General features: G+C 47.3%; 1 protein-coding gene, 1 long non-coding RNA gene and 1 other non-coding gene across 9 annotated transcripts; all 3 read left to right on the top strand.

Moving 5' to 3' along the window:
• The first annotated feature begins 1,666 nt into the window (after positions 1 to 1,666).
• PABPC4 (poly(A) binding protein cytoplasmic 4) lies at positions 1,667 to 16,616 on the top strand. Of its 6 annotated transcripts, none has more exons than XM_042951655.1 (16): positions 1,667 to 2,370; positions 5,116 to 5,309; positions 6,069 to 6,184; positions 7,436 to 7,575; positions 7,924 to 8,018; positions 8,684 to 8,821; positions 9,425 to 9,520; positions 11,504 to 11,776; positions 12,117 to 12,189; positions 12,348 to 12,467; positions 12,972 to 13,058; positions 13,153 to 13,280; positions 14,647 to 14,740; positions 14,857 to 14,987; positions 15,208 to 15,310; positions 16,308 to 16,616. In XM_042951655.1, exons 1-15 carry the CDS (start codon positions 2,178 to 2,180, stop codon positions 15,295 to 15,297), a joined length of 1,968 nt encoding a protein of 655 aa, XP_042807589.1. In that variant the 5' UTR covers positions 1,667 to 2,177; the 3' UTR covers positions 15,298 to 15,310; positions 16,308 to 16,616. The 6 variants fall into 6 exon arrangements, with proteins under 6 accessions (XP_042807589.1, XP_042807591.1, XP_042807588.1 ...); XM_042951657.1 differs by having other exon boundaries at positions 12,117 to 12,204; positions 12,348 to 12,419; XM_042951654.1 differs by having other exon boundaries at positions 12,117 to 12,204; positions 15,208 to 15,267.
• On the top strand, positions 9,782 to 9,916 carry LOC122229066. The gene has a single exon (XR_006206926.1). It is a non-coding gene; the product is annotated as a small nucleolar RNA SNORA55 (small nucleolar RNA).
• Positions 16,617 to 18,520: 1,904 nt separating the features above from the next.
• LOC122226228 lies at positions 18,521 to 21,939 on the top strand. Of its 2 annotated transcripts, XR_006205522.1 has the most exons (4): positions 18,521 to 19,362; positions 20,100 to 20,214; positions 20,735 to 20,773; positions 21,679 to 21,939. It is a non-coding gene; the product is annotated as an uncharacterized LOC122226228 (long non-coding RNA). The 2 variants fall into 2 exon arrangements; XR_006205523.1 differs by lacking the exon at positions 20,735 to 20,773 and having other exon boundaries at positions 21,682 to 21,939.
• Positions 21,940 to 27,761: the final 5,822 nt, after the last annotated feature.

The following is a 27,761-nucleotide window of genomic DNA, read 5'->3' as shown; positions in this document are numbered from 1 at the left end:
TGTCTACCATGGTATATGCACCTATATCTGATGTTGGCAAAGAATAGCCCCAATTAACCACTGCTTTGGATGAATGTATATACAAATATGTGTATTTCTTCATTGCTTTACTTAAATCAGTGATTTTCAATGGGAGTGTCTGTGGACCCTTTGTTAATTTCTGGATTCGTTTGTCACAGCGATGAGAAGGGTGGTTCCTGGCATTTTTGGCAGAAGGGATGTTGTATATCCTGCAACACATGGGACAGTCCCACATAATGTAGACTCGTCCCATATACCACACGACTTTCAAATGACCTACTAGATTCTCGCGTGGATGAAAAGACTTTTTATAACTGTTGAAGTCTACACTGGATTCCTTTTTATGTGGAAACAAAGTATTTTTTATTTTTAAAATTTTTACTGAAGGGTAGTTGACATATTAGTTTCAGGTGCACAGCACAGTGATTCAACAATTATATATGGTATGAAATGCTCACCACTGTACATGTAGTTACCCTCTGTCACTGTACAAAGTTATTACAATATTATTGACGGTATTTCCTACGCTGTACATTTCATTCTCGTGATTTATTTCGTAGCTGGAGGTTTGTACCTCTAAATTCCCTTTACCCATTTCAAATCTATTCCCCTCTCTGCCCCCGCCCAAACAGAAATATTTTTGCGCCCTTAAATGTCAACTAAATTTCCAGGAATGCCACCACCATGTAAATAGAGGGATGATTGCATTTTGTTCCTTGGAAGCTTTCCCAACACTTAATCCCATCACCCATGGGTATTACTGCAGATGTGGCTGTCGGGTTCTCGGTACCTCTCCCTCTAGGTCCTAGTATTCTGAAAACATCAGAATGTCTTCTGTATTTGCACCCAAACATTTACATAATGAACCACTTATATAATTATACTTATTTCATGTCAGCTTTATTTTACAATAAGCAACACACGGATCCTAGACGTTACGTGTGTGGGTGGGTTGAAGGCGGTCTATCTATTCCCGGAGGGGCAGGTGGTGTATACAGTGGCACCGTCAGGAAAGCCGCCCTTGGGTCCGGCGGAAACCCCAGCGGAACGGTCCTCCGCGCGCCAGGGGTCGCTGTGGCGCCGCGCGGCCGCGCCGGGTCGCTCTCGCGTGGCCGCCCCGCCTCGGGCCCCCGGGCCGAGTGGGCGGGCACGACTGCGCCCAGGTCGCGAGGCGCCCTTCGACCAGCAGCGCCCGGGGCGGGCGGGTATAAATGGAGCGGTGGCTCCCCCGGCCGCCTCTCTCCGCCCCGGGTCGCCGCAGCCTCTGCCGCTTTCAGGCCCAGCAGCCTGAAGGAAAAACAGGAAAAGAGTAAAAAAAAAAACGAAAACGCTTTAAAATCTAAAAAAAAAAAAAAAAAAAAAAAAAGAAGGGAGAGAGAGAGAGAAAGAAAAAGCGCATCCTCCTCGGAGAACCCGCGGGGAAGTCACTTCTGCACGCTTCCGGCCTGCCCGCGCCCGCCGCCGCCGCACCTTGGCGTCCGTCGGTCCGGTGGTGAGCCGCCCGCCCGCGTCCACGCGCCTCCGCTCCGGCCGCCCCCGCGCCGCGTGGCAGCCCCGCGCCCGCCGCCCTCGCCCCCAGCGCGCCGGCCCCGGGCGCACCACGTGTCCGCGCTGCCCTTCGCCGGCCCGGCGTGGGAGGCGGCTGCGCGCCCGGCCCCCGGGGCTTGCCGAGTCGGCACCGACCAAGATTTGGTTTCCCTCTTCTCCTGGCTGCTGTAATCTTAAACCGCCGGGAGCCCGAGGCCTATATTTATAGAGAAACGCGTGTCCTGGAGGCCCCCGTGGGCACCATTTGGTCGCCTCTTGAAGAATTTTTATAATTTGGAGGGGAGTCCCCGTTTTAATACATTATTTTTTTTTTTTCTTTTTTGAAATTTGGAGCTTCAGACTACGACAGCTGCAAATTACAAACTCCCAGGGAGGGCCATATTGTTTTTGAGAGCCTTTTGTCTGCGGTTTTGCAGTCTCAAACGAGCTGTCCCTGAACTCCTCCTTCCGGTCCTCCGTGTCTCTGAGCTACTCCGGCGTCTCTTAGCTTCAGTCTGCCACCTGTGAGCCGCGGCGCGGGCCACGGCTCCGAGAAGAGCCCCTTTTGTCCTGTGTGGTCCCTATAAGAAGTTCTCCTGGCGGGGCTCGGGGTGGTGGGGGCTGGGGAGATGAACGCTGCGGCCAGCAGCTACCCCATGGCCTCCCTCTACGTGGGTGACCTGCACTCGGACGTCACCGAGGCCATGCTGTACGAAAAGTTCAGTCCTGCGGGGCCTGTGCTGTCCATCCGGGTCTGCCGCGATATGATCACCCGCCGCTCCCTGGGTTATGCCTACGTCAACTTCCAGCAGCCGGCTGACGGTGAGTAGACGCTATATCCACAAATTCGTGAGATCCTAGGGGACCCTAGGAGTCTACCCCATGGAGGTGGGGAGCACAGGATGCAGGGGTTGAGAAGGAGGATCCTGGCATCAGGTGACCAGAGTTTCAATCTCGCTTCCACTGCTTGCTAACTGGGTGACCTTGGGCTAATCAGTGGTGGCGGTGGGGTTGGAACCCAAGGAGACTGTAAAACGGGATTTGGAGGAAGTCACTGTCATTCCATTGTGTGCATGGTCCTGCTTTAGTGGGAACCTTGTCTGGTCAGTGAGTATGGGCTCCTGCCCCTCACAGGCCTGCCAAAAAGGCAGAACATCTGAAACACAATTCCTGCCAGAATTTTAGGTTCTAAAGCTGCTGCCAGCTCCCCTACTTTGACCCTGGACTGAGTCTGTCTGATTTTGTGCTGTTAAGGGGTCTTTCAGGGAAGGTAGGAAGCAGTGAGAACAATTCTGTTGGTTTTACTTGAGCAGGGACTTGTATTGGTGCCACCAGCTCCCGGGTCTCCGGCTTTGCTCCCGGGGTGGATGGGTCCTTTACTCTCTGGACAAAGCCCTGAAGTGTGGAGAAAGGGTAGCCAGGTAGTCTGGGGAAACACTGTGGAAACTGACTGGGCTGGTGGGGATTATCGCCTCACCTGTGAACAGTGCCTTACCCTTGTCTAAACCGTTTTCCTTCATCCCATTTGAAGAAAATGGGACTCCAGAGAGGGCAAAGGGACTGCAGGAGGTGGGAGGCTCAGCTGGGACTGCCAGTGCAGTGCCCCGCCAGCCCAGACTGGGCCCTTGCTTGGAACAGTGAAGAGGTATGCTGCAGGCGTGGCCGGAGGGAGGCCAGAGGAAACCTAATCAGGGGCTGCACGTGACTTCAGATTAAAAGGGAACAACTGTAGACATCATTACTGGGGGAAACAAGCCATTCTGTGGCAAAGGATCTCTGGGTCCCTATTTTTGTCCACACTTTGTTCACTGTCCATGAAACAGAGAGAATGTCACTTGCCCGAGCTGCAGCTGAGACCAGAGAGTTGGACTTGTTGAGAGACGAGAGGCACTGATACCATCAATTCTGTGTGCTCTGAGTTGTGTCTGGCCAGAGGGAGGGCACAAAGGTGGCCAAGTGTGGCCTTTTTAGGGGGAGTGGTGGATACATTGGCAGTTGCCTGCCTTTTTGACACTTTCTGAACAAAAGTCCTGTCACTTAGAGATAGTAGCAGAAGCCATTGGTCAGTGTGTCTGCCAACACATGCCTCTGCAGGACCTCTCCCTGCTATAAATAAGTGCAGCCAGATTTGTTAGGCTAAGCCGACTTGCCTTCTGCAGCACTGTCTGGAAAGACACTGAGGAGCTGTGTTGAAATGGCTTCTTTGCTGCTAATCAGTCAGACACAGTTTGGGGTCCTGGGCTGTGGATCGCAGAGAGCCATCACAAGTGACTGCTTCTGTGCCTGGACTTTTCCTGAGTTGGAGCTGCCCAGTCTCCCCTTTCTCTGACCTCTTTCCTTCCCATAGTCAATGAGGCCACCTGAGAAGGTGGGAAGGGTGGTTGGAAAGGGGTGAAAAGGAGATACTCCCTTGGCTGACTGGACAGCTGAGCTTGTGGAGAGGCAGGGTTAGGGAATTTTGTCCCTGTTATAAGTGAGGTGGTTCCTTGAGACAGGAGAACTACCCCCCCTGCAGTCTGTTCATGGAGGAGATTCTGGGGGTTTCATCGCGTAAGTCAGGAAAAGTGGCCACCAGCTCTGGGAACTTGTCGCCAATAAGAGAAGCGTTCCTGCTGACAGGTGATGGTACGTTTTAGCTTCTGGTCCTTTTTGGTACACACATGGGTTTGTTGGGAAGCCAAGGAAGCATCCCAAAGCAGTGGATGGAAAACTTGGCTGAGCACCAGGGCATTTGAAGTCCGGAATTCCACAGAACTCAGATTAAGACTTCACAAGGCCCTGAAACCACTAGGTGCAGAGTCTACTGCACTGTGTGCTTAGGCAGAAAGATGCGGTTTCATCTTTATCATCCTGATAATAAAAATATTTCCATGTGTGACCATTGGTATTTATCATTTTGAGGCCTTTCGAATCTGTTTCTGTTCTCAGAAATTGAAAATACAAGAAAGTGGGCTGAAGATACAAGAAACGGATAGCGCTATCTCCCCAGTCAGTTGTTCCCAGGTTTTGTTCTGTCACTTGTTTCCTAGACAGATTGTAGACTAAATGACAGCTCGTTGGTAATTTGATGCAATATCTAACTGAAAAATAATCAGAAAATCTAGTATTAGTTTCTTACTAGTTAGCTGCATGGTTTAGCCATCCTGGACATAAGTTTGCTCATTTTATGAAATAGATAATATCACAACTGTTCCACCTGTGTCACCATGGGTGGTCAGCAGCAAATCTTTATAACTGATAGAGCTCGGTCAAATGTTTGGAATTATGACTTGATATTGGTGCCAAAAGGCCATTTAGATGCTCTCGCCTACCCCTTTTACACAACAAGGGTGCAGGTCCAGAGGGCTGGAGACTTGTGCCAGGAAGTGGGAGCAACTGGCCAGAACGTCTACCCTCACTGACAACGCAGGCTGGAGGGATCTGATGCCTTTTAATTTTAATAGAGTTGCCTTTTATCGCAGTGATTACCTTGAAAAGTCTTGGAGTCCTCTGTTCCTGGGATGGTGGCAGTTGTCTGCACGGAGTGATGCTTTATATCCTTGACCGAAATATGTTTCTCTCTTGCAGCTGAGCGGGCCTTGGATACCATGAACTTTGATGTGATTAAGGGAAAGCCAATCCGTATCATGTGGTCTCAGAGGGATCCCTCTTTGAGAAAATCTGGTGTGGGAAATGTCTTCATCAAGAATCTGGACAAATCTATAGATAACAAGGCACTTTATGATACTTTTTCTGCTTTTGGAAACATTCTGTCTTGCAAGGTAAGCATTGATTAAATGATTTCAGTAGAATAATCATTGACTCATGAAAACAAGATAAATACCAAATGGGAAGCAGCCTTGGAATTGGACGATGGGATATGGTAATTGGCTGGAAATGGCTCCAAAGGCTAAAAGTTCCCTGTAGATAATCTTGTGTCACAATCCAGTATAACCAGCAGGTGCTTTTGTTTCTCTGTTTATTCTTCCCTCTGTCTGAAATATCCTTTCTGTTTTCTACCTTTGGAGGGCATTGAAGAGTTTATCTTTTCTGGGGGGAGAAGTAGAGCAGTGCCTCTGGTCTCCAGGCAGCTATACTTGGTCATCTCAGAAGTATAAATTCATCCTCTTCCTTCCTTCCCTTTGCACCTGTTTATGTGGAGAATTTAGTACAACTGGTGTGGTGGTGGTATCTGACTCCCTACTAGACTGAAATTGTATTGTGGGCTTGGCCAGTGATCACTTTTTCTGCGGCACGGTGGTTTTGCACCCAGATCTCAATGTTTTTTTAATGAAATAAAACATTTGGACTGAAAGCAGCCCAATAGTGGCTGCCATTTGTAAATGGAACATCACTAGGTGCCTTGTAGTGTGCTCACTATTAGGAAAAACCTTATCTGCTGGAGTCTCCTATCTTTTGACAACGGATGGGCTAGCGGCCTCTCAGACACAGGAGACTCTGAGGAGAAGGCCATGTGGTTGACAAATACCTGGAGATGCCGGTGGTGCTAAAGTAGCCCCCCCCCCCCTTGTCTTTGACAGGTGGTGTGTGATGAGAACGGCTCTAAGGGTTATGCCTTTGTCCACTTCGAGACCCAAGAGGCTGCTGACAAGGCCATCGAGAAGATGAACGGCATGCTCCTCAATGACCGCAAAGTGTGAGTGTCCCAGTCCGGAGCAACAGCCATCGCATGAGCCAGCCGTGGCCCCACCTCGGTATTAACTGGCACACACAAGGCGGCTACTGGTTCTCTCGGCCCAAGTGTGGCCTGCTCCTACCTCTCCACTCCAGGGCTGGTGAGTCTCCCTGCCCGAGCCGTGGCAGCCCTTTTGACTCGCCAAGGTGGGCTTCCTGCCCAAGCCATGGCCTGCCTGCCGCCTCTCCCTTAAAAGCATCATTCGTCCGTGGGTTTTATGAGCATCGGCAACTGGGGCTTGCTAGAAGGCAGCTCTGAGCCCTTTCTGAGCAGGGGTCTTGGCCAGCGGCAGAGTGGAGAGGGCCCTGGACTGACCAGGAGCTGTGTACTAGCCATGTGACCTTGGTCTTCCTGTGATTCAGGTCTGTCCGTGGGGTCATTTGCTAGGAGTTGATGCCAAATTGTCCCCAGATCTCCACTTGGCTAACTTATGACTCAGTGGCCTTCTCATACAAGGCTGGCTCCACAGTAATGCTTAATTTGGTTATAATGAAAAAAATCTCTGATTGCAGAAGACGCTGTTAATAGTAGACCTTCTCGCTTTGGTATGGTTATTGCAGAATGGGGACAAGAGAGTCTTAAGCTAAGCCATTCAGGGAGAGAGAAGGGACAATAAGTCTTGGCTATAACAAGCAAAAATCATTTCTGTCCTTTGTGTTGAACAGACTAGGGGATGGATTGCATTGATAATGTGTATGTGGCCAATGGTCAAGTCTTCCAAAGGTATCACTGGAAAGAGATCTAAAGATTTTCAGTGTGTGGATACATTTTCCCATTAAGTGCAAACACCAGATTGTGCGAAGTGCAAAAGCAAAGGCTACCTCATAGTTCACTCTAGCAATCTCACCCCTAGGATTAACCACTGTTAACAGTTTGGTTTGTATCCTTCCAGACCTTTTCTATGCATTTACATAGATGCACAGAAATGAACGTTTTAATAATGGTCACCAGGTTTCTTCATGAAGGCAGTGTGATGTGGTAGGAGTAGCCCTGGTCTGAGCCAGGAGTCCTGGGACTGATCCTTGCAGGACAGTCCTGCCTCTCTCTTTCTGCTGGGGAGTTGGGGCATCTCTGAGCTTGCTCTCTTGGTGGTTGGATGGGAACTTGTGTGTTTTAACCTCTCCTGTCAGTCTTTAACCTGTATTCCTTTGGGCCCCTGGAATCCTGATTTGTTCTTCTGGGTAGTCACTGTTTTCTATGATTTCTTTTTAGGTTTGTGGGCAGATTCAAGTCTCGAAAAGAGCGGGAAGCCGAGCTTGGAGCCAAAGCCAAGGAGTTCACCAATGTTTATATCAAAAACTTTGGGGAAGAGGTGGATGATGAGAGCCTGAAAGAGCTGTTTAGTCAGTTTGGTAAGTTGGGCTTCTTTGCCCCATGTGCCCCCTTCCATAGTTCACCAGACCTAAAACGTGTGGATCTTAGTTGTTTAAGAGACAAGGCACCTAGGCCCAGAAGTAAACTACCTTGTGTGACAGGGTCACAGAGTAGATAGGAATAGACTCTTGGCTTTATCCTACCTTGTCCCAGCCCCAGGGCCTTTCCAGTAGCTTGGTCAGAACTAGAAGACCAGGCACCGCACCTCTTTGTGGACCCCATCTGGGTTCAGCAAGAATTGGCTTCATTTGGACACTTACAGAAGCCTTCTCTCCTTGAGCTGCAGTAGAGACGGTGTTACTAATAGTTCTGTCCTTTGGTAATAGGTAAGACCCTAAGTGTCAAGGTGATGAGAGATCCCAGTGGGAAATCCAAAGGCTTTGGCTTTGTGAGTTACGAAAAACACGAGGATGCCAATAAGGTGAGAGTACCACGAGGGTCGGGGAGAAATTTTCAGGAAGTGGCCCCTGAGTGTGGTCAGGCCTGGCTGGTAAATAGAGTAGAACTGGAATTGCCCGGGTATTGTAGTGATGCAGTTACTGGCCTGAGGGACTTCACGTGGTAATACATCATTTACCTGTTCCCAAAGCACCGGGCATGTAGCTTGTCACCTCAGCTGTTCAGCCCTGTAGGTTGAAAGAGTAGGATGGATGTTTGCTTCCATTCATAGTGAGGGGACTCCGTCTTCCCTCAGGAGTTGCTGACTTGATAACAGGGCAGCAGCTATTTTTGTAGATAAAGCATGGTGTTGGCCCTTGACATACATCACTCACTGCCCACAAGAGAACCTGAGAGACTTAGCTACAGCCAGATTATCAGCCTTGGCTCATGTCTGCCATGCTTGTATTTATAAAACTACCATTTATTTTCCTGTATCATATGGGCCAATAATCCATTTAAGTAGTAACCCCCTTTTACTCATGAGGAAGTTTGGATTTGCTTAGCTGGCTTCAGAAATGGAATTAAACTAGTTTTTAACCCTAGGAAAGATTTCCTTCTCTCCAAATGTTTGGTGGGACTTTGAGGCCTCCAGGGTAAGGGCCTAGCCTCTACGTCTTGGTTTTAAGACCTGTGTTTCCTCTTTAGGCCGTGGAAGAGATGAATGGAAAAGAAATCAGTGGGAAAGTCATTTTTGTAGGCCGCGCACAGAAGAAAGTGGAACGGCAGGCCGAGTTAAAGCGGAAATTTGAACAGCTGAAGCAAGAGAGAATTAGTCGGTATCAGGTGAGAGGTGGTCTCAGCACAGCCTCCCCACTGAGGGTTTACTGTGCAGTCCCGACAAGAGCGCCTTTCTGTTTATCAGCCTTTCTCTTTGGGGACTGGGAAACTGCCTCTTCCTCTCCTTTCTCCCAAGATCCCCAGGTTTGGAAGGATATACTTACCAGATACAGCAGTGATTCTAGAACAAGGGCAAAAGAGATTGATGTATTATTTAGGGACTCACTCCCGGAAGCCTCAGTCTATTGTTCTTAGTCATGTGGGTTCTTTTTACTTAAATGATTGCCTTTTGTTGGAATGGTGGCAAGAGCCTTGCTGGGGACAATGGTCAGAGCATTCCAAACCCTCATTGAGGGTCCCTTCAGAAACTACGGCAGGAGTCTCAACCCTGAGCCTGCATCAGAGTCCCCTTTAGGGCTTGTGAAAGCATGGCTTTCTGAGCCCCAGAATTTCTGATTCAGTAGATTGGGTCCTGGTCTGAGAATTTGCTTTTCTAAGAAGCGTCCAAGGAGGTGGTTGCTGCTGGTCTGGGGACCACATTTTGAGAACCAGTGTCTCAGGGCATCTATAGGGTACAGATGCGCATTAACTGTGGCCCCTCTGCTTCAGGGAGTGAATCTCTACATTAAGAACTTGGATGACACCATTGATGATGAGAAGTTAAGAAAAGAGTTTTCTCCTTTTGGATCAATCACCAGCGCTAAGGTATTTTATACTGTGGTTTGGAGATCGAAAGTAGAAACTGTAATTTTTTTTTATTTCATTGAAGGAGTGGAATCTAAATTGTGTTCGTTGCTGAAAATAGCTATCACATTCATCTAGCATAATTTCTCCTGGCCTCCAATATTACGCATCTGAGTATGTGCTCTGGAGAATGGAATTTCATTAGGTTAAATGGCACCATCTCTCCCAGGCACTGAGGTGTGGAGGTGAATCTGAGCAGTCCCTCCTGCCAACCCCCCTCAAGCACCTGAATCTTTCCCATTCTTTGCTGCTTTGTGCTGGTGTGGGGACAGATGGTGCAACAGTATGAGCAGAGGAAATCCAGACGGGTTGTTTTCCATTTGTCTTGGGGCCTGTCTCTACAACTCTGCCACACACTTTGTCCTTGAATGAAGGTGTTTTGAGGACTTGGGAGCTGGGGTTAGGAACTTCTGTCCTGGCCTTATAAAGGCTAAAGGCACACAAAGAGGAGTGGAAAGATGACTCTTCCACATTTTGCCATGTGTGTCGTCTGCTTGGTGTTCTTTGATAGTCCTATCAACTGATACAGCAGGGTGAGTGCGTATGAACCCCCTTGTGGAGATAAGGAATTGGAGTCCTTGAGCAGGAGTACACTGGTTAGAGGATGGTGTGCCGCACGTCCTTGGTTCGTGGTGGGGGGGGGCGTGGGGGGGGTGATGGGAGTGGATGCCGTGTGAAAGTTTTGGGTTGTAGCCTTGAGGCACACGCTGTTCCTGCTCAGCAGAGGTGCAGCAGGTGTCAGAGTCTTTTCAGGGATGAGAAAGAGGCCAAGTGGTCTGGTAAAAAGACTTTGGTGTGACCCTGTCTTGGCCCTTAGTTTAAGTCGTGCACAACCTGGGAGCGTTGTCAAAGGAACATTATCAGTTGTAGCAGAGTTGACCAGAGGCCACCCTGTCGGGTTCCTTGTTTCCTTGGCCCTTCCCTCTTATCACTTCCTTCACTGGCCTTCCATCAGTGTGAAGAATGATGGTCTCTCCTTGCTTATCAGCACAGTGCTTAAGTTGGCAGGAAAAGAACAAAAGAACCAGGTCTTTCAAGTTTCACAGCCCCTATTTTCAAGATCAAGGTGTCATGTTTTCATACACCGTGTTGGCTCATCTCATTGTTAGAAAGATATTGGGTTGATATACATCCTTACTCTCATGTCCTCCACCTCAGGAGGCTGTCCAGGCAGCGAGCTAAGACACAAAATGGTGCCAAGCATACCTCGTCCTGTTGCTACCGGTTATTTCTGAGGATGTAGACCAGGGAAAGCAATAAGTCACCTTCTCAGGTGAGGATAAAGAGCTATCCATGAATGACTAGCTGTATGTGGGAAGAGAACCAGTAGACATGTGGTTTTGTGGTAGTTTGCCTTAGAGGTCATCCTGGACATTGAGGCTCACAGAGGGCAAGTAAATGTTAAGGTCACGCAGCTTAGAGATTAGAGTTGGGATGAGAATCCCAGCTGTCTCTCCCAGCTGGCCATCTTTCTGCTGTTGGATTAATGGTGGTGGTCATTGGTTTTGTAACTCCTGCTCGCATGTGGTAATTCAAAACCATATCCTAACCTTGATAAGCAATGATTAAGGTTTTGTGCACCAAGGTCTTGAGCAGATGAGTTCTGCAAGTAAATAGCTTGACACTGCCCAGATTTCTAGTGGGTAGCCAAAGGTAGCTATGCTTCAGGTATCAGGAAACATCTTTTGAGTTCCTGGTTTAACCATTAGCTATGTCATAGTGTTTGGAAACTTTAGGATCACCCGGAGATCTAACAAAGTGAAAATGCCTAGGTCCTGTCCTTAGAGGTTGTGACTTAATTGGCCTGTGGGACATCCTGGCACAAGGCTGAGAACCCTTATCCTACACTTGGGGACTCTTGCGGCAGGACCCAGGGTTTTTGACTCTTAATAGCTGTCCCCCAACATAGAACACTTTTTCCTTAAGTAGCTGGTCCCTTTGTAGGTAATGTTGGAGGATGGGAGAAGCAAAGGGTTTGGCTTTGTCTGCTTCTCATCTCCTGAAGAGGCGACCAAAGCGGTCACTGAGATGAATGGACGCATCGTGGGCTCCAAGCCGCTGTACGTCGCCCTGGCCCAGAGAAAGGAAGAGAGAAAGGCTCACCTGACCAACCAGTATATGCAGCGGGTGGCTGGAATGAGAGCACTTCCTGCCAATGCCATCTTAAATCAGTTCCAGCCTGCAGCTGGTGGCTACTTTGTGCCAGCAGTTCCACAGGTGGGTCTGCTTGTGTTCATGGATCTTTGGAACCTGCCCCCTGACAACTCCGGCAGCCTGTGGTGGTGGGGGAGAGGGGTTTTGGATATTGGAGTTCAGACTGTTGGAGTTAGGACCCATGAAAATGAAGATATTTCTCTTCTCCCTCCCTCTTCCTTCCCTGCCCCCCACAGAGTTAAAAGAAAAGAATCCCCATTAACTGGCCTTGCGGCTGCCGCCCCCTACCCCCGCCTTTGAGTAGAGTTTCTGCTTAATTAGCCTTGGGCCTGGCAGTAGGATGAGATCTTTCATGTGGATTCAGGCCCTTCAAATAAAAGGGCTCGGATGCTCTTTCTTGCAGGCTCAGGGAAGACCTCCGTATTACACACCTAACCAGTTAGCACAGATGAGGCCTAATCCACGCTGGCAGCAAGGTGGGAGACCTCAAGGTAGGTGGTGGGGAACGGTGACTTGGTCACCCAGGATAAACGTATTCTGGTCTCCCCGCCTCTCCTCCTTGCCCCCTCTGAGGCACAGCCTAGGTTGTGGTCCATATGCTTGATTGGTGATGCACAGTTTTTGTCTTCACCAGGCTTCCAAGGAATGCCAAGTGCTATACGCCAGTCTGGGCCTCGTCCAGCTCTTCGCCATCTGGCTCCAACTGGTAATGCTCCGGCCTCTCGTGGCCTCCCTACTACTGCTCAGAGAGTCGGTGAGCAAACTGGCCTTGAGAAGCGTGGCCTGGGGAGGAGGGAGTCAGGTTGACTAGCTTCTGCCCAGAGTTGGTCACTTCGTTGGGCTCATGTTCCAGTTCTGGTTCTGTAATCTTAGCTGTGTGCTCTGGTTGGTACTTAAAGAGCAGAGAAACCATGGGAGTTCTTGGGCTATGTCGGTGACTTAAGATTTTTTTTGCTCATTGGTGACTCATGCGAAAAAGGTTAATTATAGATGCTTGTTAGCTGGATGACTACAGAGGCAGCCTATTCTTTTGGGTGGGGTTGGGAGATTGAAGGAAACTGTTGTTTACAGAATGTGTCCTGTATTCCAAGAGGCGGGAAGAGTTGTATGTTATCTGTTGGCTGTTCCTCGAAAGTAGCAGTAGTGGCTCCACGTGTGATGTGTTGTGTGAACATGCTTTGGAATTGCTCCTTCCGTGGGACGTGGCCAGTTGGACCTCTGCTGCCGACACTGATGTGCATTTGCTGGTCTGTTGTAGGGTCTGAGTGCCCGGACCGCTTGGCTATGGACTTTGGTGGGGCTGGTGCCGCCCAGCAAGGGCTGACTGACAGCTGCCAGTCTGGAGGTGGTATTGGATGCACACAGAATGGGGAAAGATGGGATTTGACGGGTCTTTGCCCAGACTGATTGGCTTTAATTTTACTTATTCTTTTCCTAAGGTGTTCCCACAGCTGTGCAGACCTTAGCACCTCGTGCTGCTGTTGCTGCTGCTGCTCCTCGGGCTGTCGCACCTTATAAATACGCTTCCAGTGTCCGCAGCCCTCACCCTGCCATCCAGCCTCTGCAGGTGAGGTCTACCAAACGGAATGCTGAAAGGATCTGCCCTGTTTGCATTCGATTGAAAAGATGTCTTTGCTTTGATTCCTTCAACAGCCATTAATGCCTGCTCTGTGTCAGGGTGTTGTGTTTTCTATGATGACGCTGCCTTCTAGGGGCTTTCTTTACTGTGAGGGAAAGGGGCTGGAAAGCCTTCCCCCCCATAATAATTTACTTAGAAATGCCCCAGCCTCAGAAACAGCTGGTGCTTCTGCCTTCCTTTTTACAACATGTGTGCTCACTTAGCTCTTTGAGCTTCTCATTTCCACTGGCTGAGTTGATGCTTAGCCTCTCTGTAAGATTGGTACATTAAGTCAGTAAAGAACTTCATTTTACAGATGAGACATTCAGTTTCAGAGATGTTAAGTTGGGGTTGGGGGATTAGACCCAGAACTCAGTAGTAATTTGCTTAGAGGAGCCACACTTAACACTTAGCCTTGTGACCCCTGAGCTGCCTGCTCCTACTTCATGCTCTCTAAATTGGAGATGCCTCAGAACTTTGCTTATGTAGCTTTTGCCTACAGGGCCCTACTTTTAGAGTTGTGACTGGCGTTGACAGTGTATGTTGGTAGTCCTTAAGCATTTAATAGAATAAAAACATTTGATATGGGGTTCCTGGGTGGCTCAGTCGGTTAAGTGTCCGACTTCGGCTCACGTCACAATCTCACGGTTCGTGGGTTTAAGCTCCACATCAGGCTCTCTGCTGTCAGCACAGAGCCTGCTTTGGATCCCCTCTCTCTGCCCCTTTCCTGATCACTCACACGTGCCCTCCCTTCCTTCCCCCCCCTCCAAAAAAATAAGTAAACATTAAAAACATTTGGTATAATAAAGTGATGTGGGATATAATTATAAATGGAATCACTTGATAATTGTTGAGCCTTGTAGGTTTCTTACTCATTTCCTTTCTCTTCTAATAGCATGCTGTTTCCTTTTTTTTGTTTTGTTTACTTTTGGGAGAGAGAGCACAAGCGGGGGAGGGACAGAGAGAGAGGGAGACACAGAATCCAAAACAAGCTCCAGGCTCTGAACTGTCAGCAAAGAGCCTGACACGGGGCTCAAACCCATGAACTGTGAGATTGTGACCTGAGCTTAAGTCAGACACTTAACTGTCAGGTGCCCTGCATGCTGTTTTCATTGTAGTTGGTTTTTGTTTATGCTGTGTACCCCTCTGTTGCTCATGTAACCCCTTCCTCCCCAAGACGGCGATTAGTTCCTTGGCAGCAAGGACATCCACCTCTATCTTTTTCACATAGTAGGCTTTGAGAGCGAATGGTCAGGCTCATGACCATCAAATGTCCTTTCCTTGATGCTAACCTTCTGCCTCTCCTGATTCCCAGGCACCCCAGCCTGCGGTCCATGTGCAGGGGCAGGAGCCCTTGACCGCCTCCATGTTGGCTGCAGCACCCCCCCAGGAACAGAAGCAGATGTTGGGTGAGTGACCCATGTGTTGGCAGAAGAGGGAGCCAGAACCTGGTACTAACCTGGATACCCGTGTCCATTCTTTACTGGGATTCAACCTGGTTTTTAATTAAATATTCTTCCCCCAGGAGAACGTTTATTCCCACTCATCCAAACCATGCATTCAAACCTGGCTGGAAAAATCACAGGAATGCTGCTGGAGATTGACAACTCTGAGCTGCTGCACATGCTGGAGTCCCCTGAGTCTCTCCGCTCCAAGGTGAGCTGGTTTCCAGACCCTTCGGCTTTCACTTGCTCCGCCTGGGAGGACAAGGGGTGGCCTTGGCATCCTGGTTCAGCAGAGAGACGGAAGGCTGCTTGTGGGGTGGGTATTGGGAAGAGCAGGCAGCACCAGGAGACCCTACTACTGGATCTGGGCACCAGGGAGGGGTGGAGGGCCTCTCCTCAGATGTCACTGACCACCTGGAGATTCCTCACAGGTGGATGAAGCTGTGGCGGTTCTACAGGCTCATCATGCCAAGAAAGAAGCTGCCCAGAAGGTGGGCGCTGTTGCTGCTGCTACCTCTTAGACAAGGAAAAACCGTATGTTTGGCTGTTTTTGTTTTTTGCAATGGTTTTGACTTGTGAAGATCATCCTAAAAGATTAGGGGCAGCATATAGAGCCATGTTTCTGCTATTTAACCTGATAACTTGGGCAGGCTGTCACCCGAGTATTTTCTATAATCTGAAGGAGTTAATTTGGAGAAAAGAGAGAACAGGTTGTAAATTATAAGGAGGAAACAGGGCAGTTTTCTCCATAAGGAGCACCTGGTTAGATCTTTTTCAAGAATGACTTTTTTGGTTTAGATGGATATACAAGGTGTTGTCATAATCTGATCCCACAGCCTCATTTCTATGAACATCTCCCTGGTTTGGCTTAAGGTTGGTGAGGTGAGCTTGCGTGTGAAGCCACTGCTTAGCTCTGAGAACACAACGGACACAGGCCCTGTGTAAGGTGGGAGAGGCAGACACACCTGACTACAGTTACAGGGTGTGGTTTTAGTCGATTCCTGGACCTGGAGGCCATGGCCCCCATCTGCAGAGTGAGTGAAGCTTAACTAGGACCTCTGACAAGGACTGGTGGGTGCCTCTCCTGGTGGAGGAAGGAGCGAACCAAATAGGCAGAGGCAAGGGAAAAGGGCATATGGTAAAGGCCTGAACACTTTTCATTGGGGATTTAAGCAAGTGAACCATCACTTTGGGTACAGGATGGCCAGGAAGGGTGTGGGGTGGGGCTGTATAGTAAGTACATAGCCTCAAAGTGGGTGACTCTCAGTCAGGGGTGCCTCTTTGAGAGGACATTTGCCAATGGAGACCTATTTTGGTTGTCATACCTGGAGATGTGTTACATCTAGTGGGTAGAGGCTAGGGATGCTGCTAAAACATCCTGCAATGCACAGGACAGTCCCAACACAATCGTCCATCCCACATGTCAGTAAGCACCGCTTTCTACAATACCTTCTATAAAGCCAGAGATTTCAGTGAATCTCTGCGCTTTTTCTGATTATGTATTTATTTGTGTTGGTGCTTTTCTTTTCAGGATTCAAAAGCCAAATAACCCCTCCTGGAATTCAGCTCAAGGTTTGAAGATTTCTAGCGTGTCCTATGGACCTCAACACCAAGAACCACAAATTGGAAATTTAATAGGTCATTTTGTATCAAAAGGTCAATTATGAAGCACCTAGAATTTTTCAATTAAAAGAATATATTCTCTGGGTTCTGCTATGGCCCAGACAGTGTTAACTTTTTTTTTTCTATTGTGGGTTTTGATTTTTTTCCCCCAGAAATTGGTTTTATTTGATGTACCCAAGTCTTAAGTTTCTCAATAAAGAAAAAAATCTCCATAAAACTGCCTGTCCTGTTTCACTCTGACCAGTTTTACCCTGTTAAATTCAGTTATCACTGGAAGTAACTTTTAGTATGTATAGCCTATCATCCTTTCCTGATGGTTATAAACAGACTATTTTGAGTTAGCCAGGTATACAGAACTGTCCCATTGCATTGTTGTGGGAGGAGTTTTATAATGGACCTCCATTTAACTTACAGGGAACAGAAGTCTGGCACGGGAGAATTGGGTACAGGTTGGGGTTGGCACATGAATGAAGGCTGTATGGGGAGATCAGCAGAACCCGGCCCCTCCCTCCTTGGATGTGTTAGCTGGGGTTTGTGCGTCCCCTTTCCTACATCCGGTTGATTATGCAGCTAAGATTTCCTCTGGCACTGGGAAAAGGCTTGGTGGCTAAGTCTGAGTGGCAACAGCAAGCAAGTGCTGGAGTCCTAAGTGTGTTGTGGTTCCTTTAGTCCTCAATCCTCACCTGGCCAAGGTCAACCAGTCTACTTGCCCTCACTGTCCTCCAGGAACACTTTCTCCTTTTCCTTGAAACCTGGCAGGCTGTCTTTTCTCAGGGCCTTACCCAAGGTATCATTTTGCTTGGAATATTCTTAGCAGGCTCCCCATTTTCTTTAAGGTCTGGTTTCACTTTAAATTAAATAACTAAGGCCTGATCTGCACAGCAAAGGGAATAAGAAAACTAGGACAATCTGAGTGGGAGAAGATGTTTGTAAATGACATCTAAAAAAGGCTTAGGATTCAAAATATATGAAGAACTACAACTTGGGGCACTTGGGTGGCTCAGTCAGTAAAGCATGCAACTCTTTAACTTAGGGTCATGAGTTTGAGCCCCACGTTGGGCATAGAGCCTACTTAAAAACACAGGAAGTGTTGGCAAGGATGTGAAGTAGGAACCCTCAATGCACTGTGAGTGGTAACCCAGCCACTATGGAAGACAGTAAGGAGGTTCCTCAAAAGTAAAAATAGAACTGCCCTATGATCCAGTAATCACACTACTGGGTGTTTACCCAAGAGTAGGAAAATACTAATTCAAAGGGATACACGTACCTTTATGTTTATTGCAACATTATTAAAATAGCCAAATATGGAAGCCCAAGTGTCCATCGACAAATGTATGACTGAAGATGTGGTGTATATATACAATGCAATATTATTCAGCCATAAGAGAAGGAAATCTTGCTGTCTGCAACAACATGGATGGAACTAGAGTATAATGCTAAGCAAAATAAGCCAGAGTAAGACAAATATCCTAGGATTTCACTCACATACGGAATTTAAGAAACAACAAAGACCAAATAAAGAGGTAAACCAAAAACAGACTTTAACTATAGAGAACAATCTGCTTACCAGAGGGGAGATGGGTGGAAGAATGAGTGAAACGGGTGAAGGGGATCGAGGTTACATTTATCTTGAGCACACAGCAATATTTGGAATTATTGAATCACTATATTTTACATTTGAGACGAATATAACACTGTTACTTATGTTACACTGGCATTAAAATAATTAGAAATAAAGGCCGGATCTAAAGTAGATTCTTCTATTTCCTGACTTCCCCAGTTAATGCCGCTATGTATTTGTGATCTCTATTCTGAGTGCCCTCTAAACATCCGCCGCAGGCCACTGGCCAGGAGCACAGCGGCTGCGCCAGCGAGCGAGAGGTCGGGTCCGGGGGCGGGGCCTGGCTTCGGCTTCCGGCGGAAGAGCCAGGGAGCAAGATGGCTGCCGTCAAGACCGTGTTGTTCGTTGCTGAGCTAGCGTGGGTTTCTCTTGTGGCTCTGCCCCCTCAGCCTGTGAGCAGCGCCCGCGACTTGACGGCTCTGCTGGTCCTGGCGCTGCCCAGAGCCCTTTCCCTCTATGATCTTGGTCTCGGAGAGTTGGTAAGATCTGTTATTGTGACCTCAGACCGCATTCCAAACTCTCAAGCCCATTCATTCCATAAACTCCGCAGCCCTGACCCCTTAGAGGAAGGAATTCACCGAATAGTTGGGGAGTTTTGGGAACAGCCTTACTGCGCGGGCTGGCAAGGCTCATGATGTGACCATAAAATAGACAGTATTGATGAGGGTCGAGCTGAGGGCTTTGGGGAATGAACACTCACTCCATCAGGAGAGGTGAGGGCAAACTTTCTGAAGCGCAGAGGCCGAAGCTGGGTTTGAAAGATCATGAGTGAGGCTGTGGCCTGAATGGAGAGCAGCAAGAAAAGAGCCCGGAGAGGTGAAGTAGTCCAACATGTGGGATTTGCGTTCAGGGAGAAAGGCTAGATAGGTCGGCAAGGCTCAGACCTTATGAAGGTCTTATTATATGCCGTGTTAAGGAATTTGGGCTCCGTCCTGTGGGCGTTGGTGAGCTTTTGGAGACTATTAAGCTAAGCTGGATAGTGATGTGATCCGATTTGCACTTTCTTGGAATCATTCTAGTAACTATTGAAGGGATTGTGAAACTGGAGGCAGTGAACCTATCACAGTAACCAAGGGCTAGATGTAAGTCTGAAGGGGGATAGGGGAAGAGTGTACCTCACCGGTCATTTTGTATACCTAAAAGACTGGGGACTCCTTCTTCTCCCTGTGGCTGTCTTGCTAACGGAGCATCTGTACCAAGAGTATGGAGGGCACCGGTTCAGAAGGCACTTCCTCTTTGCTGTTGGGTTGGCAGAGGAGGTAGACAACAAAGTTCTCCGTGCTACTTTTATTTCTGTTTGGAGACATCATGGATAATTAGTTTTCCCTGGATTATGAAACAGGTGAGTTCTTTCAGTGTCTCTTGTTCGGATTCCTAATGTCAGGAAAAGAATTTGAGAAGAATTTTAAGTCCTGTGCATTGTTTACGGTTGATATGTAATGAAGTTCAGGAGGATGTCTCTCTAGGTCAACGTGACTATGATCTTGGTGATGGAAAAGGAATGTTCCAAGGACAACAAGGCCAGGATGCTGGTGTGGCTATGGGCTGAAATTTAGATTGACAGTTTGTTGGATTTGAAGAAAGGCTTTCTCCACATTGGAACCACTTGGGGGCTTTGATATTTGATCATTTAATATATAAACTGCATAGTAAGATTCAGTAGGAAGCTAGTTTTAGAAAAATCTTAAGAGGTCTGAGTAATGTTTCACATCCCCGTGCTGGGTAGCTCTACCCCACCACACCTGCTGCCCAGACCTCCCTTATTGGCCGTTGTGATTTTAAATAGCAGCAGGCAGCAGGAAAGTTCAGCTGCAACAGTGGCAGGGCCTTGGACTCTGCTCATCTGGGGGAGTTTCCCTTAAATTGGTATCGTAGTTATGGTGTATATTTCTATTTGATCCTTGGTTGTAATTTTCTAAGATAGGAGTTTTAGAACCAGCTGTGCCACTAATTCTGGGTTGATATTCACCTCTCTGAGTTCTTCATTTCTTAAATAAAACAGTAAGACTGGCCACTGGGGGCTCGTCTATCCCTGAATTCTATAAATTAGTAACTCTTGTTGCCCTTGCTTTCTGCCAGCTAACATAATGTTTTCCTGAGGACAAGCATGAGGCTCCTTCACTAATAATCACTTAACTCCGTAGTGAGGTCAGCGCTCCGTCCTCCGTTGGTGTTCAGTTGGAATGAATAATTGGTAAACAACTTTGTCTGCTTTCTGTATGTCTTATAAACAAGTTATTAAAATGCTTGGAAAGTAACTTAAGTCTTAAATTCTGTTGTGATAGAATTGGATACTACAAAGTTTAAAAATTTAGTTCACTATTCAGCTATGTTTATTTAAAATGAACAAAATAACCTTAATATTTCTGGAAGCCCTGTTGACTAAACTAAGGAAACCCTAAAAATTAGATTTTCATTAAAAAAAATTTTTTTTAATGTTTATTTTTTTTGAGAGTGAGAGTGAGCGAGAGCAGGGGAGGGGCAGAGAAAGAGAGAGAGAGACACAGAATCTGAAGCAGGCTCCAGGCCCTGAGCCATCAGCACGGTGCAGGGCTCAAACTCGTGAACCGCAAGGTCATGACCTGAGCTGAAGTTGGATGCTTAACCAACTCAGCCACCCAGGCGCCCCTAGATTTTCATTTTTTTAAATGGCGTCTGGATATGGCATGCTTCCTTCTATTGCTCACATACTAACGATCTGCTGTTGTGAAAAGCACCAAGGATTTGCTCTTGTTGAGTTTGAATTGGCAGAGGTAAGAAATTTTCCTTGTTTAGTATTTGGTGTTGCCTATTGTCATTGGCTACAAAAGGTGCCACCCTCCATTTGGGTGGATGTAGTAGATTCCTGGGGCTGCCATAACAAACTACCACAAACTTGGCTTAACACAAGAGAAATTTATTCTCACAGCTGTACCTGCTCTGGAGGCTAGCAGATCTAAATCAAGGTATTGGCAGGACCATGCTCCCTCTGAAAGCTCTAGGGAAGAATCCTTCCCTCCTTAGCTTCTGGTGGCTCCTGGCAGTCCTTGGCATTCTGTAGCTTATAACTGCATCAGTCCAGTCTTTGCCCCTGTCTTCACATGGCCTTGTTCCCCACATGTGTCTGTGTCTCCTCTACTTACAAGAATACCAGTCGTTGATTGGATTAAGGACCACCTTAATGCAGTATGGCCTCATCTTGACTAATTATGTTTGCAGAGACCCCATTTGTAAATAGGGTCACATTCTGAAATTTGGGCAGACCTGAAGTTTCGGGGGATATGATTCAACCCCCAAAACCCTGGTTTGGTGGTGACAGTTGCCAAGGGACAAGAAGTTCTGGTTGAAGGAAGGCTCACCAAGCCAGGCTCATAGTCAGAGCCTCATGTAGTCAGAATGTGGAAGACAGATCCTGCAGAGATCTGTCTCTGCCTTCTAGAGCCTGCATTGCTGGTTCCTGTCTCCTGTGTGTTTTCAGGTTTCTGTGCCTGAGCACACATCCTTACATCACCAGCTCTAATAAGCAGTTAGTACATACACTTTGTTAAATGCATATAATCTAGGGAGGGAAGGAGGGAAAGTGTGGGGTTTTTTTCCATGTGTGTGCTACTGAGTTTTTATTTGAGTGCTAACCACAGGAAGAGTTGGACTACACACATGAACTCTTATATTCTCTTAGCAGGATGCTACGGCGGCAATCGACAACATGATATGGCTGAGACTCTTTGCTTTTTACTGAAGCTATTTTTTGATGCTACTTTACAGTACATGGGACCCTCAGGTGCATATGGTGTTTCCAGTTTCCACAGTCTCAAGTTATCTAGGAAGCAAAAGTTGTCATTATTTGAAAGTATTTACTGTGAACTGGCTACTTATGAAATGAATTGTTATTCAGAAATCCTTCCTATTTAAATGTTTGCATAAATGCCAACCATCTTTGTTGGTGAGTCTCTCCCTGACACTTTGGTGTGTTTTTGTTTTTTTATTAAAAAATTTTTTTTAATGTTTACTTTTGGGAACAGAAAGAAACAGAGCATGAGTGGGGGAGGAGCAGAGAGAGAGAGAGAGGGAGGGAGACACAGAATCTGAAGCAGGCTCCAGGTTCTGAGCTGTCAGCACATAGCCCGATGCGAGGCTCAAACCCATGAACTGTAAGATCATGACATGAGCTGAAGTCGGACATTTAACTGACTGAGCCACCCAGGTGTCACTTGTGGGTTTTTTAAAAATGTTTATTTATTTATTTTGAAAGAGAGAGAGAGAGCGTGTGAGTGAGCAAGCATGAGAGGGGCAGGAAAAAGGAGAGAGAGAATTCCAAGCAGGCTTCATGCTGTCAGCACAGACCCCAACATGGAGCTCAATCCCATGCACCATGAGATCATAATCTGAGCCAAAATCAAGAGTCAGACACTCAACTGACTGAGCCTCCCCAGCGCCCCTCTCCCTGACACTTTTGTATCTATGTCAGGGGTCAGCAAATTCAGACTGCAGGCCACATCTGTCCTGCAGCCTGCTTTTGTATGGCCCATGAGCTAAATAGTTTTTTATATGTTTAATGGGTTTTGGAAAAAAAGGGGAAAAAAGCATATGCAGTAGAGACTCTGTTTGACCCACAAAGAAATATTTACTGTCTAGGGGTACATGGGTGACTCAGTCAGTTAAGCGTCTGACTTCAGCTCAGGTCATGATCTCATGGTTCGTGGGTTCAAGCCCCACATAGGGGTCTCTGCTATCAGTGCAGAGCCCACGTTGGATCTCTGTCCCCCTCTCTGTCTCTTTCCCACTTGTTTTCTCTCTCTCTCAAAAAGAAATAAACATTAAAAAAATTACAAACAAATATTTACTGTCTAGCCGTTTACAGAAAGTTTGCCAGCCTCTAGTCCAGGGCAGTATACTGCAAATAGAGTGTAAAAGGATTGCAAAGTCAACTTGTGAATCTGGCATAAAAGACAGGGTTTCATGGAAAACTGCTGTGGTTGGCTCTAGTCAACAAAGTGTAAACTTTTGAGTCATGGCTCAAAAGTGGCTCTCTCTAAGTAAAGTTAAACCAGAGAAAACCTGTAAGGTTTGTTAGGCTGAGTGCTTCAAAGAAAAGTGGTTTAAATTCCTACTGCTGCCGTAACAAATTACCAAAATTTAGTGGCTTAACAACAACACAAATTCATTATCTTAGAGTTCTGGAAGTCTTAAGTCCAAAATGTGTCTCACTGCATGAGCAGGACTACATTCCTTGTGGAGGCTCTACGGGAGAGTCTGTTTCTTTCCAGCTTGTAGAGATTGACCTCATTCCTCGGCTTCTGGTCCCTTCTGTCTTCAAGCCAGCAGTGGCCAGGTGAGTCTTTCTCACCCTGAGTCACTCTGAAACTAACTCCCCTGCCTCCCTTGTCACATTTAGAGGATCTTTGTGATTACACTGGGAGCACCTGAATAATCCAATATAATATCCTTATTTGAAGGTCGGCAGACCAACGAGCGATAGCCTTCCTTCTTGCCATATAATATTACATATTCACGGGTTCTGGAGAATAAGATGTGGACACCATTGGGGGGGGGTGTTATTTTGCCTACAACAAGACTCTTACATGTTTCTACCCTCCCCTTTTTTTTATCTTTATGATAAACCTTTCTTCTCTTATAATCTGTCTTTATGATTAAATATGAAATAAGGGTATTTCATGCTATCATTCAGTCTTTTTCTTAATTGCTATAAGTAAAATTAGTACTTGATTCATCTTTGTTTCTAGGAACGAAGCATAGCTATAACTTAAATGTTACTAATTAAGGAATCCTATTTCATATTTTTTTAGTTTTCATGAAAAGGCCCAAAACAAACCTTTTTTAAAAATCTTGGGATGCCTGGGTGGCTCAGTCAGTTAAGTGTACGACTCTTGATTTCAGCTCTGGTCATGATCTCATGGTTTGTGGGTTTGAGCCCCGTATCGGGCTCCATGCTGACAGTGGGGAGCCTGCTTGGGATTCTCTCTCTCCCTCTCTCTCTGCCCCTCCCTCCCTCCCTCTCTCTCTCTTAAAAATAAGTAAATAAACTTAAAAAAAAACTACCCAAGTGTCAGTTGTTCTTGGATAATATTCCTGTACATCCGTGTTTTCTGTTACTTTTTCATCAAACATGTCCCCCACCAGCCAGCAACACTATTTCTTTCCCATTTAGTGCTGATCTTGACTTTTAAAAATGGACTCAATACATGGTAACTGCATTTACCCTTATAATTTCAGAGTTCTGAGCTCAGATTCAAAGATCATGCCAGCACAGATCTTCCTGTTGGTGTTGAAAGAAAAGAAATGTGTAGTGGCTCAGGGACATTTTATGGTTGGTTTTGTGTATAGCTTGCCATTGCGGGGTGTGGGCTCCCAGCATAGAATTAATCATGAGCAGATCTCAGACTTCTTAGAAGTAAAATGGAAGGTCTTTTATTAACCTTACAAGGTTTAAGCAGCTGAGTTGTATTGCAGTCATTTTAGAATGAACCTGAACTCTTTGGGTGGACAATTCGTGTCCGTTTAGCCAAACTAGTGAGCGTTAAGGAAGGCTCATTCAGACCAGGCAAGTGGGGGCAATCACAGATTCCCAATCACATCCTCAACTTTGGCCTCTGTTGCCTTTTTATCCCTGTTTTACTTCCGGCTGTGGTGGGAGTATATACACGGGTAGAGTGGTGTACAGGGGAGGGGAGAATGCAGCTCCTCCATGGAAATAGACTTTGAGATTCTCTGCAAAGCTAGAGGCATGGTCTCTGTGAAAGTCTTGCTCCGGGATGTAGACGTACACTGTGCCCTTCCGGCCTTGACAGTGGTTGGAACTTCCCTTTTGGCTCGGCTTAGTCCTCCCTTGTTACTCTTATCTGCCTCTGCTGAGAGCTGGACTTGAAGGCCTGACATTTCCCAGTGACAGCTTCCCTTGTCCGAGAGGTAACTTCTGCCTGTGAGAGCCACATGGTGTGTCCGTTCTGCTGACAAAGTGAAGAACTGGGCACAGCTAGTGAACAGCTGGCCAATAGCCTGAATTTCTTAACATCTGTTCAGTTCTTTTCCTTTCAGTGTGGTCAGGTGATGACTGGTTGAAGAAGTTTTCTGGGCAGACTCTTGAAGAGAATAAAGAGGAAGGAGGGTCGGACGGAGCCTTCCAAAGTGGAAACCCAGGAGGTGAGGTTTGAAGGTGTGTGCTTCCACAGGAGGGGCTGGCGCTTTCCACCCAGGGCGCTCCTGATGTAGGTGGCGGCAGGTGAATGGAATGGAGAAGCGTGGCTTTCTTGTCTGTGAGGGGTTCTAGGTGAGAAGTATGGTATGCATGCTTGGATACCGATTTGTGATTGCTTGAACTAGGTGGGGGTCTGAGATGAGAAAGGACAGTGAGGACTCCCCCTCACCAGTATCCGCCATCCTCCTGACCTTTCCTGCTCCCTCGCTGAGACTTTGGCCCCAGGCTTGCTGTCTTCCTATTCCTGGCCTGATTCCAGAGAGGCCTCAATCCCTCCGTCCTTAGCCAGTTGCTGCCTGCCTCGGCACTTTCTCCTGCTTCTCGATACACCATCCTGACCGTCACTTCTGGGGATAACTTGGAGGCTACCCTTCCTCTGTCCGCCCTCTGAGCAGCGGTGTTTCTCCAAGTTCCTCCCTTAGCCCCCCATTCCTCTCTGCCCATTGTCCTTGTAGTTTCAGCCACTGTGTCCCATGTCTGAGCTTATTGCAGCACTCAGTGTTCTGCTCATTTCCTGGTCTCTAGTCCTCACCTTGACCTTGCTCCTGAGTTTCACGGGTTTCTGCCTGCATGTCTCCCAGTTACCATAAGTCAACAAAGCATGTCCCAAGTGGATTTCCTCTTTCCTTCCTCTCTGGTTGTCCCAAGTACCCAATCTTAGCAAATTTTGCCATCTTCCACAGTCACCCAAACCAGGGACCTCGCTGTCATCTCTGACTCCTCATCACAATCCACACCTGATGCACTGCCATATCCTGCTATCATTCTCTTTTACACCTGCCTGAATCTCTTCTCTCCTGTTTGCTTCTGCTGCATTGGCTTGCTGTAGCCTCTGTCATCTCTGCTACGAATAATGATGGTAGCTTCCTAGCTGGTCTCTCACCCTGGGCCCGATTCCTCCTGTCCTGAGCAGCCAGAGGGAGCTTTCTAAGGCATAGTGCTGACCATGTGGCTCCTCTCAAGCAGTCTAGGGACTCCTCATCTATAGGAGGAGTAGTCTGGGCTCCTTTAGGGGGACAGAAGGGCTCTCCGTGTTCAGACCCTGCTCACCTCTCCACATTGTATGTACATTTTACATTCTAGGACAGAGTTTGTAGGTACCTATAAGTGTCTTGTGTTTTTACCTAAGCAGCTCCTTTGCCTAAATTCCCTTTCCAACTTACTTTGTGTCGCCATCTCCCACTCATCTTTCATAGCTGAATTCGGTTGCTGCCTTCTCTAGGAACCTTTTTTGAATCCTCTAGTTGAGTGAGATCAGTGTCCCTTCCGGGCTTTTGTTGCCTCTGGGATTCTGTAGCTCCCTCTATCCTGCATTTACAGCGTTATTTTGACATTATTTACTTAACAAATGTTCAAATGTTGCTTCCTCTATACCAGCAACTGTTCTAAGTGTTTTACAAATATTTAATACTAATGATAATCCTTTGAGGTAAGTGCTAATATTATCTCCAACTCTTGGTGACAAAACTAGGCACAAGGAGATCAAATAACTTATCCAACATTACATAGCTCATAAGTGACGGAGCCTAGATTTGAACCGAGGCTGTGTAGCTCTGGGATCTGTGTGTGTCTCGTGTTTGTGGCCAGCCCTCCCCCACTGGATAGCCAGTTATTTAACAACTCCAGTACTGGGCCTCATAGCTCAATACCTATATCTTGACCTATCAGTTCACACCACAAATAGGTCAGAGACAATAGAGCTTTCTCTATGAAACAAATGGTAGGGTTTGTACTGAATGTTGTGTTTATCAGCTAGTCATCCTGGTCCACCTGGAGCACAAAGCAAGGCCCAACCTCCTCATTAATCATGAGCAAATCGCAGACTTCTTAGAAGTAAAATGGAAGGTCTTTTTATTAACCTCAGTCTTCTGAGCAGTCAGGCCCAAGCCAGAGAGCAGCCCTTTCTGCTTCCATTGAAGCCGGACTGTGAATCTGTAGGGGTAGGCATGGAGGAGAAGGGTGTGGGTCGCTGTAACAGGAGTGCGGTGGGTGGGCTTGAACTGGTGTTTGAATGTGTCAAGAGCTATGTGCTATGGGCCAGGAAAGTTCCGTGACCGCAGGGCAGGGTGAAGCGAGCTGGCATGTCTGAGGGTAAGTGTGATGAGGGAATGAGCTTGCGAGGTGGGGCTCAGGTTAGCTGGTGCTGAAGTGTCCTGTCACTGGGTGTCCGGCCAGGGGCTGTGGCCGTGGCCTTCCCTTTCACGGCCCAGGACCTTCCCTGCCAGCATCTTGCTGTAGCCTGCTTGCGGCTGTTGGGTTCTTGGTGTGTATTCAGAATACTTGCTCTCCTACTTGGGGGGTCGAGTTCTGTCCAGCCTAATGATTTATCCTGCACCCAGGGAGATCCCGCTGCGAAAAAGGCCTCATCAAATCCTCAGGTGTACATGGACATCAAGATTGGGAACAAGCCAGCTGGCTGCATCCAGATGCTTCTGCTTTCAGACATTGTCCCCATGACAACAGGTGAGCGGGACTCTGGGCAGGATGCCGGTGGCTGAGCAGGCTGGAGAGGGGGCTTCCTGGAATCCTGAGCCTTTAACACTTTT

This window comes from Panthera leo, chromosome C1, assembly GCF_018350215.1.
Source record: "Panthera leo isolate Ple1 chromosome C1, P.leo_Ple1_pat1.1, whole genome shotgun sequence".
Classification (NCBI taxonomy): domain Eukaryota; kingdom Metazoa; phylum Chordata; class Mammalia; order Carnivora; family Felidae; genus Panthera; species Panthera leo.
This window is presented reverse-complemented; position numbering and strand designations above follow the sequence as displayed.